We start from the raw sequence: 15,498 nt of genomic DNA, 5'->3' as shown, positions 1-15,498 counted from the left end.
ATAATGATTTCCACTCAAACCAGTCTTCACAGTGGACACTGAAGCAGGAGATGCCTACATTTAATTACTTCAGCAACTTAGGCAACATTCTACTCCACAGAAAGGTATTTTTTGCTTTGAAAACAAAAAAGAATTGTCATTTGCTTTTTTCCCTTTTCATCTGCCCACACTGACAGCGGTTTGTAACTGAAACAAAAATAAAACCAACCAAATAAAATTTATTTTGGAAATTTATTTTGCATAAAAATAGTTGGAAGACAAATCAAACGGTGCACTGAACAAAAGGACTAGGAGCTGACTTAGTCCTTTTAGTGCTGGCATGCTGTTATCTGTAACCTTTCACCAGTTCAGACTTCTGTCCGCACCCTCAAATAGAGGTGTGTTTGCAAAACAGGGACTCTTCATGTGCATTGAACCAATGTTCCCTCTTGCACAAGAGTAAGATTTGTCCATCAAAAGCAACAGAGTCACATCAATAAATCTTTCCTGTCCTGCAAGTCTAAAGCAATCAAAACTTGAGAAATGAGAAACCACTCCCCACCCAAAATATCTGTAATATAATAAAGTGACAAAAATTACCCAAACCCTTACATTCAAGGCATAACCATAGCTTTCAGCAAAGCATCAAGTCCTTGAGTTACTTCACTGTTCTGTTCAGTTTACAGATCACAAATTCCAGCTCTGTGAAACCAAACCAGGAAAAAGGCAGGTCAAAGTGTTTCAGCGGTGAAGGACACTATCTCCTGTCCTTTTTACCAGCTTTCCTCTTTCCTGAGAGCAAGTGCTTCGGTTTCATGTCAAACACATGTCTGTCTGCCTCCCCTTTCTTCCCCAAGCGATTCATCTTCTTCTGAGCATTCTTCATCATCGTCTTAGCCTTCTTCACCATCTACAAAGGTAAAGAAAAACCTATCAGTTGTGAAAACCCAAATTTCCAAGTGAATTTCCATTACCCATTAACACTTGATGTGAACAGTCCAGGTCTGTGCTGTGAAGAGAAGCCCTGGTGAGCATCACTCACACCATTTTCCAGTGGACACACCACAGTACCTGCAGGATGGAAACTGTACCAGGCCAGTCTCGTATCTGTGAGGACCAGACACTCTCAGACCTGCAAGATGAGGTACTCTGTTCTGTTCTACTTCCCTCTCAGCAGATGAGGGCACAGAGATCCAGCCATGGAGCTACTCGTACCTGACTGACAAGTGGCAATGCTGGTATTAAGTCCAGATTACTGGACGAAATGGCTCCCTGAAAGCATACTGCTTGTCAGTTTACATACAGACTTTCTCATCTATGTTAATTTTCAAAGTGCTGAAACTAACCATTTTTGTATTTAAAGAGAAAAAGAAAAAGTAGTAGTTGCCACAAAAAAGAGACTGTACACATCCAAAGTGTCTTTTCTGAAAGACTGCCCCAAACAGCTCTCTCCTGTGGTGGGTGAGGGCCCCATGTCCAGGATCTGAGCAGGACTGTTTTCTAGCATAGCCCTGAGTGACTGGGACCAAGCATCAGGCTGCAAGGCTACTGCCAATACCCTTCTCTGTCCACCCTGAGAAGGAACACACACGCATGAAGAAAAGGCCCATGGACACCCGGCTGTGCAGGGGCCAAGCCCAACCCTTGGGGTGCAGCACTCAGAAAAGCTCACTCTACCACCCACCCCACAATCTCTGCAGCTCCAAATGTTTGCCCCGACCCCCTGAGGGGTCAACCATAGAGGCTACTGTTTTATTAGCTACTCGTTACAGGGACTAACCTTGACATCCCGGAGACCAGAGACATCACGTGGAGGCCGAGAACAGCTGTGACTGCGGGTCACAGAGGCGGGCAGGACAGAGTCTTCCCGCTTCCTCTTCCTGGTGATGCTTCGAGACCTTCTGGCCTGGACTGCGTAATGGGCCTGAAACAGAGTAGGCTTCAGTGCCTTGGAGTCCCGGCGCCTTGGGGTCCTGGCACTTCGGGGTCCCGGCCTTAGTGACAAACATGAAATTATCCAGTGGGGGGAGAAGGCACGTGAAGGGCTCGTAGAACCGTCATCAAACAAGCTAAATACATTTAAAACATACATAGTCGGGGCCTGCCCTGGTGGACCAGTGGGGAAAAGTCCTCCCTTCCCCCATAGGGGATGCAGGTTCAGTCCCTGGTCATGGAACTAAGATTCCAAATGCAGCACAGTATGGTCAAAATAAACAAACAAATCTTAAAAAAATAAAGTACACACAGTCCCCATTAATTATTGGTCAAATATTCGTTTTCTCTCACACAGTTGCTGTGTGCTACTCAGAGCTGCCTGTTCAACCTCCTAAGCAGCACAATTTATGTCAAGAGTGGCCCTCCTTCTCACCCCACTTCTGCAAGCTCAGCCAGGAAGTTGAGCAAAGACCCGGGTGCTGAGGACAAGTTCTGCAGGCCCCTGCTCAAGGTGTCCCTCAGGTTACTGTCTGGAAATAAGACTGCACAGCAGTGTGAGAGGAAGGCAGGCCAAGAGCCCAGCATCCAGTAATCATTAGTCAGGAGACATAATGTGAACAGCACACATGGCTCATCAAAATCCGATTCGTCTAACACAGTGGTTTTCCTTGTTTCAGTAATTCCACTTCTGAGAAACTGCTCTGAGAAATAATCCAGAACATCAAGATGCTCTTTCATACAGTGATGTCTACTCTGGCTCAATTCATCAAGAAAAACTGAGACACTAAAAAAGGTATGCAAAATGCCTTCTAACCTCTGGGGCCTGAACAATTTACCAGCCTATGCTCCTCTCACACCAAGGCACTCAGCACCACCTCCCATTTATTTTGTCTAAACTGAAGCTAATTAAAGCTCGATGTGAAGACACTGGTCATCAAAATCAAAGTCACAGCTAAAGAATAAGAACTGCAAAACAACGTAATTCTCAACACAAACCCCAGAAGCACCGACTCCTCCATAACCTGTTCCCGCCCTGGTTCCCAGGACAGCAGCCTACCCCCACCCCAGCCGTCTGCACTCACATTGTCTTTGTCGTCCATGTCAACACCAAGACTGCGCATCTCATCCTCCAAGACCTTCCGCTGAACCTGAAAGGGGAAACGATATTGTTTTAAACAGTTAGTTTGATGAAACCTTAAAAAAAAAAAAACTCAAGGAAAAATGTACAGAACAATGATCCAAGATACGCTTATTTTAGAAACTATCTTTTACTTGGGCTCACATGCATGTTTTTGGACAACTCATTAAATAACATAAAAATTAACATTTTCTGGGTGATTACATATTACACACAGGACAACGTACACGTGGCCCCCAGATTTCACTCAGTTCCCCAGGGGTTCCCACATGCAGACTGAAGGGGCCAGCAGCTCCTCCCCCACGGTGGGGGGACACAGCAATGCCACAGCTGTCCACGTCATCCGCCACCACACAGAAGCCGCATGTCAAACACACAAGTGTGCTCCATAGAGACAGCCTGGCCCAGCTCACTCAACCACCCCCCACACCATCCTCCTTCCCTGGGTGCGGTGACTCCAGACAAAAGCCAGGGCCCAAGGAGACAGACCTGAGGACCAGAGGACCCTGGCTCCATCCAATCCACTTGTGCCTCAGCATGAACCTCCCCTTCCTAACCAGTCACAGGGCTCAGATAAACCACTTTGGCTCTGAGTTAGACTGCATTAGGTTTCTGAAGAAAGTAAAAGGTAAGTCCTGACCAATAAAGAATTAAAGAAAAAGGACGTGTTAACTGATGAATTTACCTCCACAAATTTACCCATAACTCATGATCTTCATTTGTACAGCTACAAAGTAGTTGAATCCAAAGTCACCAAGAAAGGGTGGAACACTCAGTATAGCAGGTCAACACTCAGCCAACCTCAAAAATCAACTTACACCAATCAAAGGGCAGGGCCATACAGACGCCCACACACAAAGAACCACTGACTTTTGAGCACACTTGCCTTCTTGGCCGTCCGAGGCATCCTGGGCCCCTGTGTGTCCTTCTCTCTGGACTGTAGAATCTTCAGCTTCTTTTTTTCCCTAATCTGTTTTGCCAGCTGTCGAATCTCTGCCATTTCTTCATCTTCACTTTCAGATTCACTGTCATACTCTCCAGCAGCTGTTCTTAGTTCTTCTTCTTTTTCTAACTCTTCCAATTTCTTTTTATAAAAAGTCATAATTAAAGTCAACAATGGAAAACTCATACATAAGTATAACAACCTTTATAAAAACCAGGTTTCTCCTAAGCTTTTTGAGGTGATACAAATGCCCAGGTTCAGGCTCACGTGGCCTCGGCAAGGCTCACCTCCCCACAAACAGGCACACAGATGACCAAGAAGACTATACCAACAGAAGCAGACTGTTCCATGCCACTTCTTTACCTTCTTTAGAAATAATCACTCCCAACTCCAAGGTTAAAACACGTAAAACGTTCCCCTCTCTCCTAACAGTACACAAAAGCTCTGTTCTTAGAACCACAAATATCAACCCAAACTGGCCTTGGACCAGGACGGCTTGTGTATCCATCCCAAAGTCATTCCAAATACAAGCTCATTAGCTGTATGGTTAATAACATCTTTAAAAACATATAATAAACCTCAACAGGAGCCCAAGTCAAAGGTGCCCCCCTCACTACTGGTGTGATAAGGCAGAAGGAGGGAAGGAGACTGGAAGGGGATAGGCAAAGTGAAGCCAGTCATGGGCCATCAGAGCCCAGACTGTGGAGTGGGCCGCTACACAGTAAGAAACAGAGCAAGAGGCACAACTGGAGAGACGAAGACATGAACCATAAATCAAGGACACCATCAGAACTGGCAGTTCCTCAAAAAGACAGACATAAAATTACCTTATAACCCAACAACTCTCCTAGGAATCTACCCAGACATGTTGAAAACACTCAATACTAATACATGAACCATGACATCCAAAAGATGGAAAAAAGATGGAGTTGGAAGTGATTCTTTCTAAAGAAGGTAAAGAAGTGGCATGAACAGTCTTATGTCCATCCATGGATGAGAGCATACACTATAATACTATATAAAATGTACCATACACTTAAAATAGAACATCACTAAGATGTCATCTCACCCCATGAGTGGACCCTCTGCTGAGGCACTTGACTAGGGTGTCCACACGTGAGAGTTCTTCATGAAGGAGGCACCCTGAGCCCAGCAGAGGGAGACAGGGAGGGAGGTCTGGTGGAGGAAAGAGCATGCACCAGCCTCAGGCGGAAGGACACAGGGCTGAACACGGGGCCCGTGTGGCAAAGCCCAGGCTCTCGGTGGGCACATAAGGAACAAGGGCCAAGGACAAAGTGGAGTAGGAAGTTATGCTCATATCTCCTGGGTCAAGTTGAAGAGGAGTAAAAGTCACACAGTGTCACTAGGGACACAAACCTGCATGATGTCAGGGTCGATATAGTCGGCTATGTTATGGCCTTCCCAGATCTCAGGGATCTTGTCGTGTTTCTCAGATGAATTCATTATATCCCAGTACTCTAAAGGTCAGAAAACAAAAAAAAATCTTCAACTACTGGATGCCCAAAGAGTCACCACTTAACCAAGTCCCACATCTGCAAAGACAGTAGAGCCTCTGTGCTCAGTGCCAGGTAAACAAGGTAATGTGCCAGGGCCCGTCAGTACCCCAAAACCAAGAGTCCTAAGGCATGGACAAGAGACTATCGATGGTATCAGCCTGGCCCAGCATTATACGCTAGGAAAGGTACAAAAATAATCCCTCACCAAAAGCAAGAGAAACCTACTTCGGAAGGAAAAAATCTCAGCATCCTGGCAACCTCTCACCTTCAAGAAATTAAACTAACAAAATGCTGAACAACTTGTACCCACTAAGGTACTCTCATACTTTTCCCACACCTAGCATCTTAAACTACCACACTTGAGCCCTTACTTTGAAGATCCAGAATATAATCATCTCCCATTTCCAGTTCCAGGTCCCGTTCCTGCAACGAAAACACAACAGTTTTCATCAGCACTTCTGACCCCCAGGGCCAGAACTGCTGGGTGACCCCCAGACCCATGGCATTACCCCTCTCCAACCTTTTGCCACCTGAAGCTCAGCACCAACTTCCAGTGGGAAACCTGCTTCCACCGCTGGCAGCCCTGTCCCCCCATACCGGAGAGGGTCCCAGCCCTGGGGATTATGCTCCTAGGTGCCCCTGTCCCCACTCCAGCACAGGCCTGGGGCTCCCTCACCTACCTGCCTCCTCTTCGGCTCCCCGAGCTCCATCCTCTTCCTACGTGCCACCACGCCTTCAGGGATGAATGGGGGCCTCTCCTGCGAAAAAACATGATTGGAAATACCCATGTGAAATGCTTGCTGTATCAAAACACAAAAAGAAAAAAAATGTCTACAGAATGTACAGAGCTTCCCAGGTGGCGCTCGGAGTAAAGAACCCTCCTGCAATCCAGGAGATATAAGAGATGCGTGTTGGACCTCTGGGCCAGGATGATCCCCTGGAGGAGGGCATGGCAACACATGTATTCTTACCTGGAGAACCCCACAGACAGAGGAGCCTGGCAGGCTACAATCCTTGGGCTCCTAAAGAGTCATACACGCCTGAAGTGACTGAGCACACATACATAGAGCACACAGGAGTCTGACTCCCCTAATGTAAGAACTAGAGATAACCAACCTACACAAGTGAAGAAGTCAGTCGGTATGTTAATCACCATGAAATACCTAGTTCCACACAACGTTCAGTAACTAGAAACAATCAAGTTGAATAATCAGTGAGTGCGACTGCCTAAAACCACAATGTAGAAACATCACTTCTTGTAATTTTCACTTTATTTTGGAGAAAAAAATGTGTGGTACTGAAAAAAATTGAAAACTGGCACAACTTTCTGTGAACAAATAGTTTTACAGTAACAAACGTCACTGGCAATGATCTTTACCTATTGTTAGTTCCTGGACTGGTCACCAAAAATTAGTGCTGAATGGACAGAATACATGAGAAACATCAAAATAATTAACAACAACAGCAACAAAACACGTGAAAATTCCCTGGCAGCCTACTGGTTAGGATTCCCAGCCTTCATTGCCAGGTTCCGGATTCAATCCCTGGTCAGGGGACTGAGATCCCAAAAGCTGTGCAACGCAGACAAAAAGAAAACACACCACAACAGAATCATCTGTGGTCCATCATACTGATAGAACAGGAAGTGTGCATTCTCAAACCGTCAGGAGCATAAACTTCCAGTGCGCTTTTGAGAACAATGACATTTTTGATGCCATGTCTTAAATTTCATTCTACAGATAAACTTGCAATTTAAAAAAGAGACCTGTACATCCCACCCTATTTAAAATTTGAGAAAAGCTGATATGCCAGAATGTTTCTGGAAAGATAAATGAGAAAAGCTGCAGGGGGCAGCCTCTGGTGGAGGGAGCAGCAGTTTAACCCGGCTCCTCCTTTCCTTTCACCTTTTCAATTCTGACACATACATGGCGTGACCTTGATCTAAGCGCACCCAGGAAAGCCCACCAGCCCCACAAGCCCTGTCTCCAGGGCCTCCATAGGAGGTCTCACCTTGTCATCTCTCCTGCTGGGAACAGCCAAGTGCAATCTGTTCAGCACCTCATTCACTTTATTTCCCTTCATTTTGGTTTCAACACGATGAGCCAAAAGCCTGTCACAAGCCTAGGAGGGTGAGAACACAAGGTGCTGGGTCATGGGGCATCCAGTGTCCCATCATGTCTGAAAGGGCCCAGGAGCCAGAGCCCCACGCCAGATGGGCCCGAGGCTGGAACTTGCCGGGCTCTCTCTCGGAGCAGCCTCTGCGGGCTGGGTACCAGGACCCCCAAGTTCAGGAAGTTGCCCAGGGCAGACCGTGTGCTCCTGGAGTGGGGAGCGGGTGCTGTCTCCCTTCCTGAGGCAGGGCAAGCCCAGCCCAATGCAGGAACCAAGGGCGCAGGACTGGTGCAGATGACTCGTGGTGGGAGTGTGACCCCCACTCCCAACACTCACAGGGCAGGAGGAGGGGGCGCAGAGGGAGCAGGGAACCCAGATGCATCTCTCAGCAGGGCTGCTGGCGCTCAGGACAGGCCTGCTTACGGGGAGCACTGACCTCTGTCTTCACTCTGATAACCCCTTCCTCTGTCAGTGTGCTGGTCTCCACCACAGGAAAGCCTTCCGCCTGCAGGTCTAGAAATATTTTCTGGGAACACAACGGATGAGTAAACATGAGCTGTGGCATTTATTCTCAGTTCCCATCCACAAACCGTCCTCCTCCTCAAACAGGTGCTACAGATGCTAATCACAACAAACACCTCTGTGGTTTCTAATTCTTCTGAAGAACATCTCCCCAAAACTGTTATTTATTTGTCCCTAAATTTTGCTGTGATTAAGACAATTCACATTATGGGGAGAATCAAACCAGAGTGCAGCAAGCAAACCTGAGGCACTCAGGAACATTCTGTGAGGCCTACCCTTCTGAAGAGAACCTTGGCAAAAATCAAGATATACCTTCACAATGCTCTCAATGTTGTTCTTTATAAATATCTGACTTCCTCAGCCTAAGATAATTACTGAGAAAACACCTCAGCAACAGGTACAACCCATTGACAAACGAACCACTAAGACCCTAAGAGGGACGCCACCTGCGCCTCCACCAAGGCTACCTGACACCTCGCTGCCGGCCTGACCACATGTCCCCAGTCCAGAAACAAGTGCCCAGCTCAGGACTTCAGGCTGCTCAGGATGGAGCACTGCTTCCCTCCTAGGCCCCTCCTCCCTGGAAACACCAATCACAGCATGACCAGCGCGGCCACCTGCACCCATGCCACCTGCCCAGGTGCCCACCTGAGAGACAGCCCTTCCCAACAAGCAGCTCCTGGGGCTGCTGCTCTGACCACAGGCACTGCCAGCCCCACGGCCTCTGAGAGAGGCCACAGAAAACCTCATGGTCCCTCTGCCACTGATGGGCATCCGTGAGGTTTCAGCGACTCAGTCACTAAGGACATAATCTCAACCATAAAACAAAACCCTGTGAACTGGCATCACTGACTTTCCTTCTCAACTCTGGCTGTGGGAGATGAGCTTCAGAATCAGCAGGACATTCTGAAAACATCGAGGGAATTCACCTGATTGTCTTCAGAAAGTTCAGAGATCCTCTTCACATCACATTTGTTTGCTACGATGATAAGAGGCTGCAGTGAGGAAGAAAACTGATGAAATCATCACCTTCACCGTCACTCACGAAAGACCACACCGGCCCATACCCACCTTGTTGACAAAGAGTGGCCTGAGGTTCCGGAAGAGTTCCAGCTGCTCCGCGAGCCCATGGCCACACTGCTCTGACAGGTCCATCACGTACAGCACCGCGGCTCGCAGGTGGGCCAGCGCCGTGATGGCCTGCATCTCAATGGTGTTGCGGTCCTCCAGAGGGTGGTCCAGGATCCCAGGGGTGTCCACCACCTGTGGGCAAACAAGTCAGCCCAGGACACAGGCCAAGGGTGCCCACAGACCTAGACCAGCCCTGATGGAGCTCCACTGACTACAGTGAAGGAACAAAGCAGTGAGAAAAGACAAGTGAAGACCAGGGGAGGGGCCTTTACTGAGGAACGAGCTCACTAGCGATGCTGAAGGCTGGATGGAAAGAGGACTGCTCTTTCTATAAGTCCTGGATTAACCAGCACACCCCCAAGCGCTCAGAACAACACCACTGTTTATAATATCACATTCAACTGTGGACACAGGCTGCACCACCCATTCTGGGTTTCTGAGGATGCATCAATCAGAAGTCCTGCCGTAAGCAGAGCACAGATGCCACACCGGGAGCTGCTGTGTCCCAAGTTCACCCGAGGATGGACAGAGGGCCCCATGCCACCCTGGACCCTGTCCATAGGGGGAAGGGGGTCCTCCTGGCAACCTGGGACCTGCTCCCCAGGCTCCCCGGACATGGGCAGACCCTCATCGGTGGCAAGCCCAGAGCCAGATGCCAGGAATGAGGCCACACGCCCCAGGCCAGCGCTCACCTGCCAGCGCAGGTACTTGTAATCCATGTGCCCCACAAACAGAGACTTGGTGGTGAAGGCATAGGGTTGGACGTCCACATCCGCTCTCGTCACCTAGAACAAACCACAGGTCCTGACTTTCACATCCTCCCAGAACAAACATGCCTCAGCCACACAGCATCAAGCCTGTCGGGGGTCAGAAGAGACCCCACGACACCTCACGTGACTAGACTGCTAAGACAGGAGCCAGCACCGACCAGGCGGCCCCCCTCAGCCTACACAAGCGGGTCCTCAGTCAACGCTGGGGCAGCACCAACCTTGTTGATGAAGCTGGACTTGCCAACGTTGGGGTACCCACACAGAAGCAAGGTCCTCGTGTTCGGGTCAATGGTGGGCAGACGGGACAGATGCTGACGCACTGTGAGAAGGCGAAGGTAAATGTGCTTAACTTCATGAAAAAGCTTAAGCAACTCAAAGCTGACAGTCTTATCAACTTAGCTGTACACTCCAGGCCTGTGGCCATGTTACCACACTCCAACAGTGATCACACACATGACGAGAAAACATGAATGAATGGAGGAGGGACCAGCTGCAGGGGCATCCAGGCTGAACCCAGACCCTCCTCCCAGGTCCAAACAGCATGGGTTCCCACCCAGCAGACTGAGGTGGGGCCCAGACCACACAACCCAGAGGACTGAGCAAGACAGTAGAGTCTGAAAGGGCGATTCGAGCGAGCGTGTGCTCTAGCACCTCCTGGCCTACAGGGCTCCTTTTTTAACGAGCAACCCCCGGGACCTCGACTACTGAAGCAGCACCACTGGGCGGGCCACCTAAAGACCTAACCGGTGACTGGAAGCACCGTCAAAGCAGCTCAGAGTTATGATCTTGTTGCAAATTACATGCAAGATGCTGGGGGAGGAGATCAAAATCAAATCAGTTAAAAATAATTGAAATGTAAAAATATATACTCATACAAAACAGCACAAAGTTGTTTCTGTAAAAATTGTTCTACATTAATTCAGAAATCGCCTACTGAATAAAACTACCAGGTAACAAAACTGGAGTAGCAGTTTGATGCTAACATGTTTTACACTAAAATATCAATAACAGGTAAAACTATGGGTCACTTTATTTTTATTTATTTTGGTATCTCCCCGCCATTTATAATGTATATGCCTTGCCTATTAAATTTGAAAGACATAAATGTTTTTGATAGTGCTGCTGCTGCTGCTGCTGCTGCTAAGTCACTTCAGTCGTGTCTGACTCTGCGACCCCAGACAGCAGCTCTAACATGTAAGTATTAATTAAGTTCTAGCTGCTTTTTCAATCACATCTAATCTGTTAGACTTTCTTACAGGCTAGACTGGGAAAAATAATTTGTTCCTTTGCTCTCAAAAACAAAACAAAAATAAACATTATAAAAATAACTCTCGACAATAATCAAGTACTTTAACAGAATGCACTAACAAGTAGTTAGTTGCTGATGCATAACAAGTACCTTGTTCCAAATATTCCAAACTCTGCTTCTGTCTTTTGATAATAGTACACATCCGCCCGAGAGCAGCGCGTTTCAGTTGCTTGCAGCGGTACAGAGAATCACCATATTTCATGAGTCGCACATAATCTTTAGCAACGCTGAAAAACAGAAAAACGTGCAAGATTTTGCTCTCCTTTGACAGTAACTTAAAAGATACTACAGTAAGAAAATCCCTTACTTGTCCACTAAATTTTTGGCAATGTTTATTTGTCCTAGAGCCAACTTGTAATGATCCTTGTCATAGAGAATGTTCATCAAATCTGCATAAAATGGATGAATATCCTGTAACAAGAACAACAGAACGGTCACCTTGGTCTGGCAGCTTCTCCTCCTGTGTGTGGATAACACTTGAACATAACTTCCTAGGGAAACACATCACACCTTCTGCTCTTCCTCATCGCCCACCCTCCCACCTCAATCTTCTCCCCAGGCCTCTCTCAATGACTATTTAGTCACAGAGAAAAAATAGAGTCAGCAGGGAAGTGAAGTTCACCTGCCCCCTGTGCAGGCCTGGCCAGGCCCAACTCCATCTGCGCACGAGAGCCTACCACTTGGGCTTGAAAAGAGCTCCAGAAATACTTTCCCATCCATCCAGCCAGTCCCATCAACCTGTAAATGTGCTGTTATTGCCGAAAACTTAAGAAGAAAGTTTTAAAACCCCCATCTCTTTGCTCCTCTATTTGTACAGGTGTTTCCTGGTGCTGTCACCTCATCCTTACTGCGTTTTTCATCCTCATGTACTTTCCGAAGTACCTGCACTTTCCCCAGAAACTATACCCTCATCCAGCCAGTGGCCACTAAGCACTAACATCAAGTCCTAGAATTTTATACCAGCAGTTTCTGTCACATGAACCAATCTCTTCTCTCAGCCTTAACCCACCTTCAGGGACTATCTCAGGACAGCTGAGGCTCTCAGGCTGTATTGCAAACCCCACATCCATCTCACCTCAGCAACTTCGCAACCACGTGGTCCCACTCAGGGGCTCCACAGGCAGGGTCCACTCCTGCGTTCTGCAACTAAGCACACAGGCAGATGGCTCGGTGCAGCAGGGCCTAACTTCGGGGGCTCAATGAAGAAGGCAGCGCCCCATAAGACTGCCTCTCATAAGAAAAGCACACTGACCATCAGCTGCAGCAGCAAGATAACACACAGTGCTGGGCCACAAGCCGCTGGGCCACAAGCCACTGGCCCCATCTGAAGCCACAGGAAAGGAAGCCTTGGAAAGGAGGAGAGGACACACATAGGCCACCAGAACCTTGGGCTTCTGAATTCAGTCCACAGCTTTCAGAATCCCAACTGTCCCCACAGCCTAGAGATTACAGAGAAAGCCTGAGGCTTTCAGAGATGAGAGTTTCACTGGGGAAACAAGATACTAAGGAATCAAAAAACCTCTGATCTGCTTCCAGTTTTGTTACTAACTTTCAGAGTAAACTTTGACAAGTCAATTATTTCCTCTTTCCTTCACTATGGGTCAACTGAGTAGATATACCTGGTTTAACCTTGCCTGAAGGTTCATATTTACATAATCACTTTCCTCCCACAGAGTCACTTACATCCAATTTGGGGAAATCTGTCAGAATTTGTGAGAGTCTGTCATGGTAATTCTGCTGAGTAAATTTGACTTTCCTCATATAAAAATGTCTAATGCGATGGATTTGGTAATGTTTGTGGATAACTGTCGGAGTCTTTCGTTGAGTCTTCGATAATGTCAGGTCAATAAAGTCCTGCAATAAAATAAGACAGTTATCCCAAAAATGTCTTTCACCTACTTATTTGAAATCACCTCAAAAGACTAACGTTCAACAATGTATTTTAAACTACAAACACTTTTTCTATTTTAAACTACGAACACTTATTCTAATTAAATCTTTAGTGTAAAGCTCTGTTCATCTTTATGGTTCCTTGCCTTTATGAAAACACTCAGCAAATGCCTGCTGAAATAAATTTTATCCCACACTCTTGACATTATCGTAAATTCCATATACCTAAAACCATCTGAAAGGTAAGTACCCAGAAAACTCAAGCACAAAGCAGGAAAAAAGAAAGTTTTAAGGAGAAACAGTTCTACTATTTCGGTTTGTGTATCTCCAGTTTTGACAGCACACAAAATAACCGGTAAGACTAAAACCCGCTGTTTTCAATTTCCCAAGGTAAGGTGGACATGAAAGACTCCGGCATGAAGTTCAGAGCAAGCCGTCCAAGAGCCGATCTGCTCTGGGAGGCACGCTGTCGCCGGTCGTCGCAGACCCACCTACTTCATAGAGCTTGCTGACTCTTCCCCCTCTCCTCCGGGCAGATCCCAACGCCCTGAGGGCCCTAATCTCTGAGGAAGGACCCCCACTCTCTGGGAGGACCCCAAACCAGGGAGCCCGAATCTGGAAAGAATGTGATCTAAGAAGGGGCCTGGCGGAGAAGGCGGCCCCTTCCAGCCCACCGTTACAGACCGGAGCCCCAGCGTCCCGCGACCTAGCCGAGAAAAGCGGAGGCAGAAGAGCCCTTGGGGCCTCCTACCTTGGCGGATGGCACCACCGTGATCTTCTTGAAGTTGTAGTGCGCCATGCCGGTGATTCGCCACGAGGGGACAGCCGGCCGGACTTCCGCCGAGGAGCCAGGGAATAACTTCCGCCGAGAAGGACGAGACTTCCGCCTGCGGTGCGTAGGAGGTGCGTCAGTTCCGGCGCTCCCTGCTCCCTGCGCGCTGTGTCGGAGTCACACAGCGCCCTCGCCGGGCCAGAGGAGGGGTCGCGGGGCCGGGGCAGAGGGCGCGCGCGGCGGGAGGACTGCGCCGGGAAGGCGGCGCTGAGGTCCAGTCCCCACCGCGGAAAGGAGAGGGTTTTGAGAGGCCTCCCCGGGCATCTGTGCTGCCCAGCCGGTCCAGGGCCTGGCTGACCTGAGCCAGGGGTCTGGGGCCCCTTTGGGAGCCTGTGGGTGAGGGTGGGCGGGTCAGAGGGGCTCGGAGGTCTCCAGGGATCTCGGGGAGTCTGGGGTCTCCGGAGATCGGGGGGTCTGGGGAAGTGGGCGCGGGCTCTGGCTGGATGAGAGGAAGGTGGGGGGCGCGCGGGTCTGCTCTTTGCGCGCTCACATCGCTTCTCCCCCGGTGAGCGCGCTTCCTTTTTTAAAATTTTTTGGTCGGTGAGGCGGGTGGGATCTTAGCTTCCCCACGAGAGATGGAACATCCGCCCCTGCACTGAAAGCTCAGTCTTAACCACCGGACCGCCAGGGAAGTCCCCTGCTGAATCTTATTAAAGGCCGTGGAGGCCCAGCCGTGTGCGACAAGGGACACCTTTCCTGCCCCGCGAGGCCCCGCTGGCGACCCTACACCACCACCCCATCTTGGCCCCATCGGAGCTGCCAGCCTTCCCCCAACCCAGGCCAGCCGCAGTCCTTTTGTCTCTCTTCTTCCTCAGAAGCCCCTCATCTATCCCTCCGCCTCGGTGACTGGCCCTTGTCTTAGCACCTCTGCTCCCCTGACCGTGGCTGACTGACCTGCCCACTGCCTTGCCCCAATGAACGCCACCTGGAACTTTGCCCCCCACCTTTGCTCTGCCTGCTGAGGGTGGCCCCAAATGCCTGTATGGACCAGACACTTCCAGTCAGTTGTGCACTGTCTGCGGGCACAATTCCAGATTTGCAGCACAGCCTTTCTGAGAATCAGACTGCAGATGGGTCCATCCTCGGGGCCCTGTGAAGGGGGCAGTCCCTCCCCTCCTACTGCCACTGCAAGAGTGGAAGGGGCAGCCCAGAGCCGGGCTGACCTGCTGTGAGTGCAAAACAGGCTGCTGGTGAGATGAGGTCAGGAGGAAGGAGATGGCCCCCAAGACCCGCAAAACCCTATAGATGAGGGGCAGGGCAGGAAAAGCCCACCCAAGGCAGAGGGCTGTGGTCGGCTCCATGGCTGCCCTCTGCAGCGGACGGCGAAGAAGGCTGGGGCACTGAGACACTGGCCTCCGTAACCTGCTAAGGGGTGGCCACTCCCTTGTAGAGCCCAGGACCACATCCTGTAGGAAACTGT

General features: G+C 49.2%; 1 protein-coding gene across 1 annotated transcript; it reads right to left on the bottom strand.

Moving 5' to 3' along the window:
• Positions 1–207: 207 nt before the first annotated feature.
• GTPBP4 (GTP binding protein 4) lies at positions 208–14,114 on the bottom strand. Its single transcript, XM_040247954.1, has 17 exons — positions 13,998–14,114; positions 13,040–13,210; positions 11,664–11,767; positions 11,447–11,583; positions 10,266–10,366; positions 9,970–10,062; positions 9,218–9,409; positions 9,076–9,141; positions 8,061–8,150; positions 7,523–7,633; positions 6,193–6,270; positions 5,884–5,935; positions 5,373–5,473; positions 3,939–4,136; positions 2,997–3,062; positions 1,760–1,903; positions 208–889 (listed from the first exon to the last, which is right to left on the bottom strand). Exons 1-17 carry the CDS (start codon positions 14,043–14,045, stop codon positions 737–739), a joined length of 1,905 nt encoding a protein of 634 aa, XP_040103888.1. The 5' UTR covers positions 14,046–14,114; the 3' UTR covers positions 208–736.
• Between the last annotated feature and the right edge of the window lie 1,384 nt (positions 14,115–15,498).

Source organism: Oryx dammah, unplaced genomic scaffold, assembly GCF_014754425.2.
Source record: "Oryx dammah isolate SB20612 unplaced genomic scaffold, SCBI_Odam_1.1 HiC_scaffold_10, whole genome shotgun sequence".
NCBI classification, from domain to species: Eukaryota; Metazoa; Chordata; class Mammalia; order Artiodactyla; family Bovidae; genus Oryx; species Oryx dammah.
Note: the sequence above shows the minus strand (reverse complement) of the source record. Positions and strands in the feature narration are given on the sequence as shown.

Excerpts from the sequence above, each read along its gene's own strand:
- GTPBP4 (XM_040247954.1), bottom strand. The coding sequence starts at position 14,045 with ATGGCGCACTACAACTTCAAGAAGATCACGGTGGTGCCATCCGCCAAG. Across the intron at positions 9,410-9,969 it reads ACAAGTACCTGCGCTGGCAG|GTGGTGGACACCCCTGGGAT; the intron begins GTGAGCGCTGGC and ends GTTTGCCCACAG. Across the intron at positions 1,904-2,996 it reads ACATGGACGACAAAGACAAT|GCCCATTACGCAGTCCAGGC; the intron begins GTGAGTGCAGAC and ends ACTCTGTTTCAG.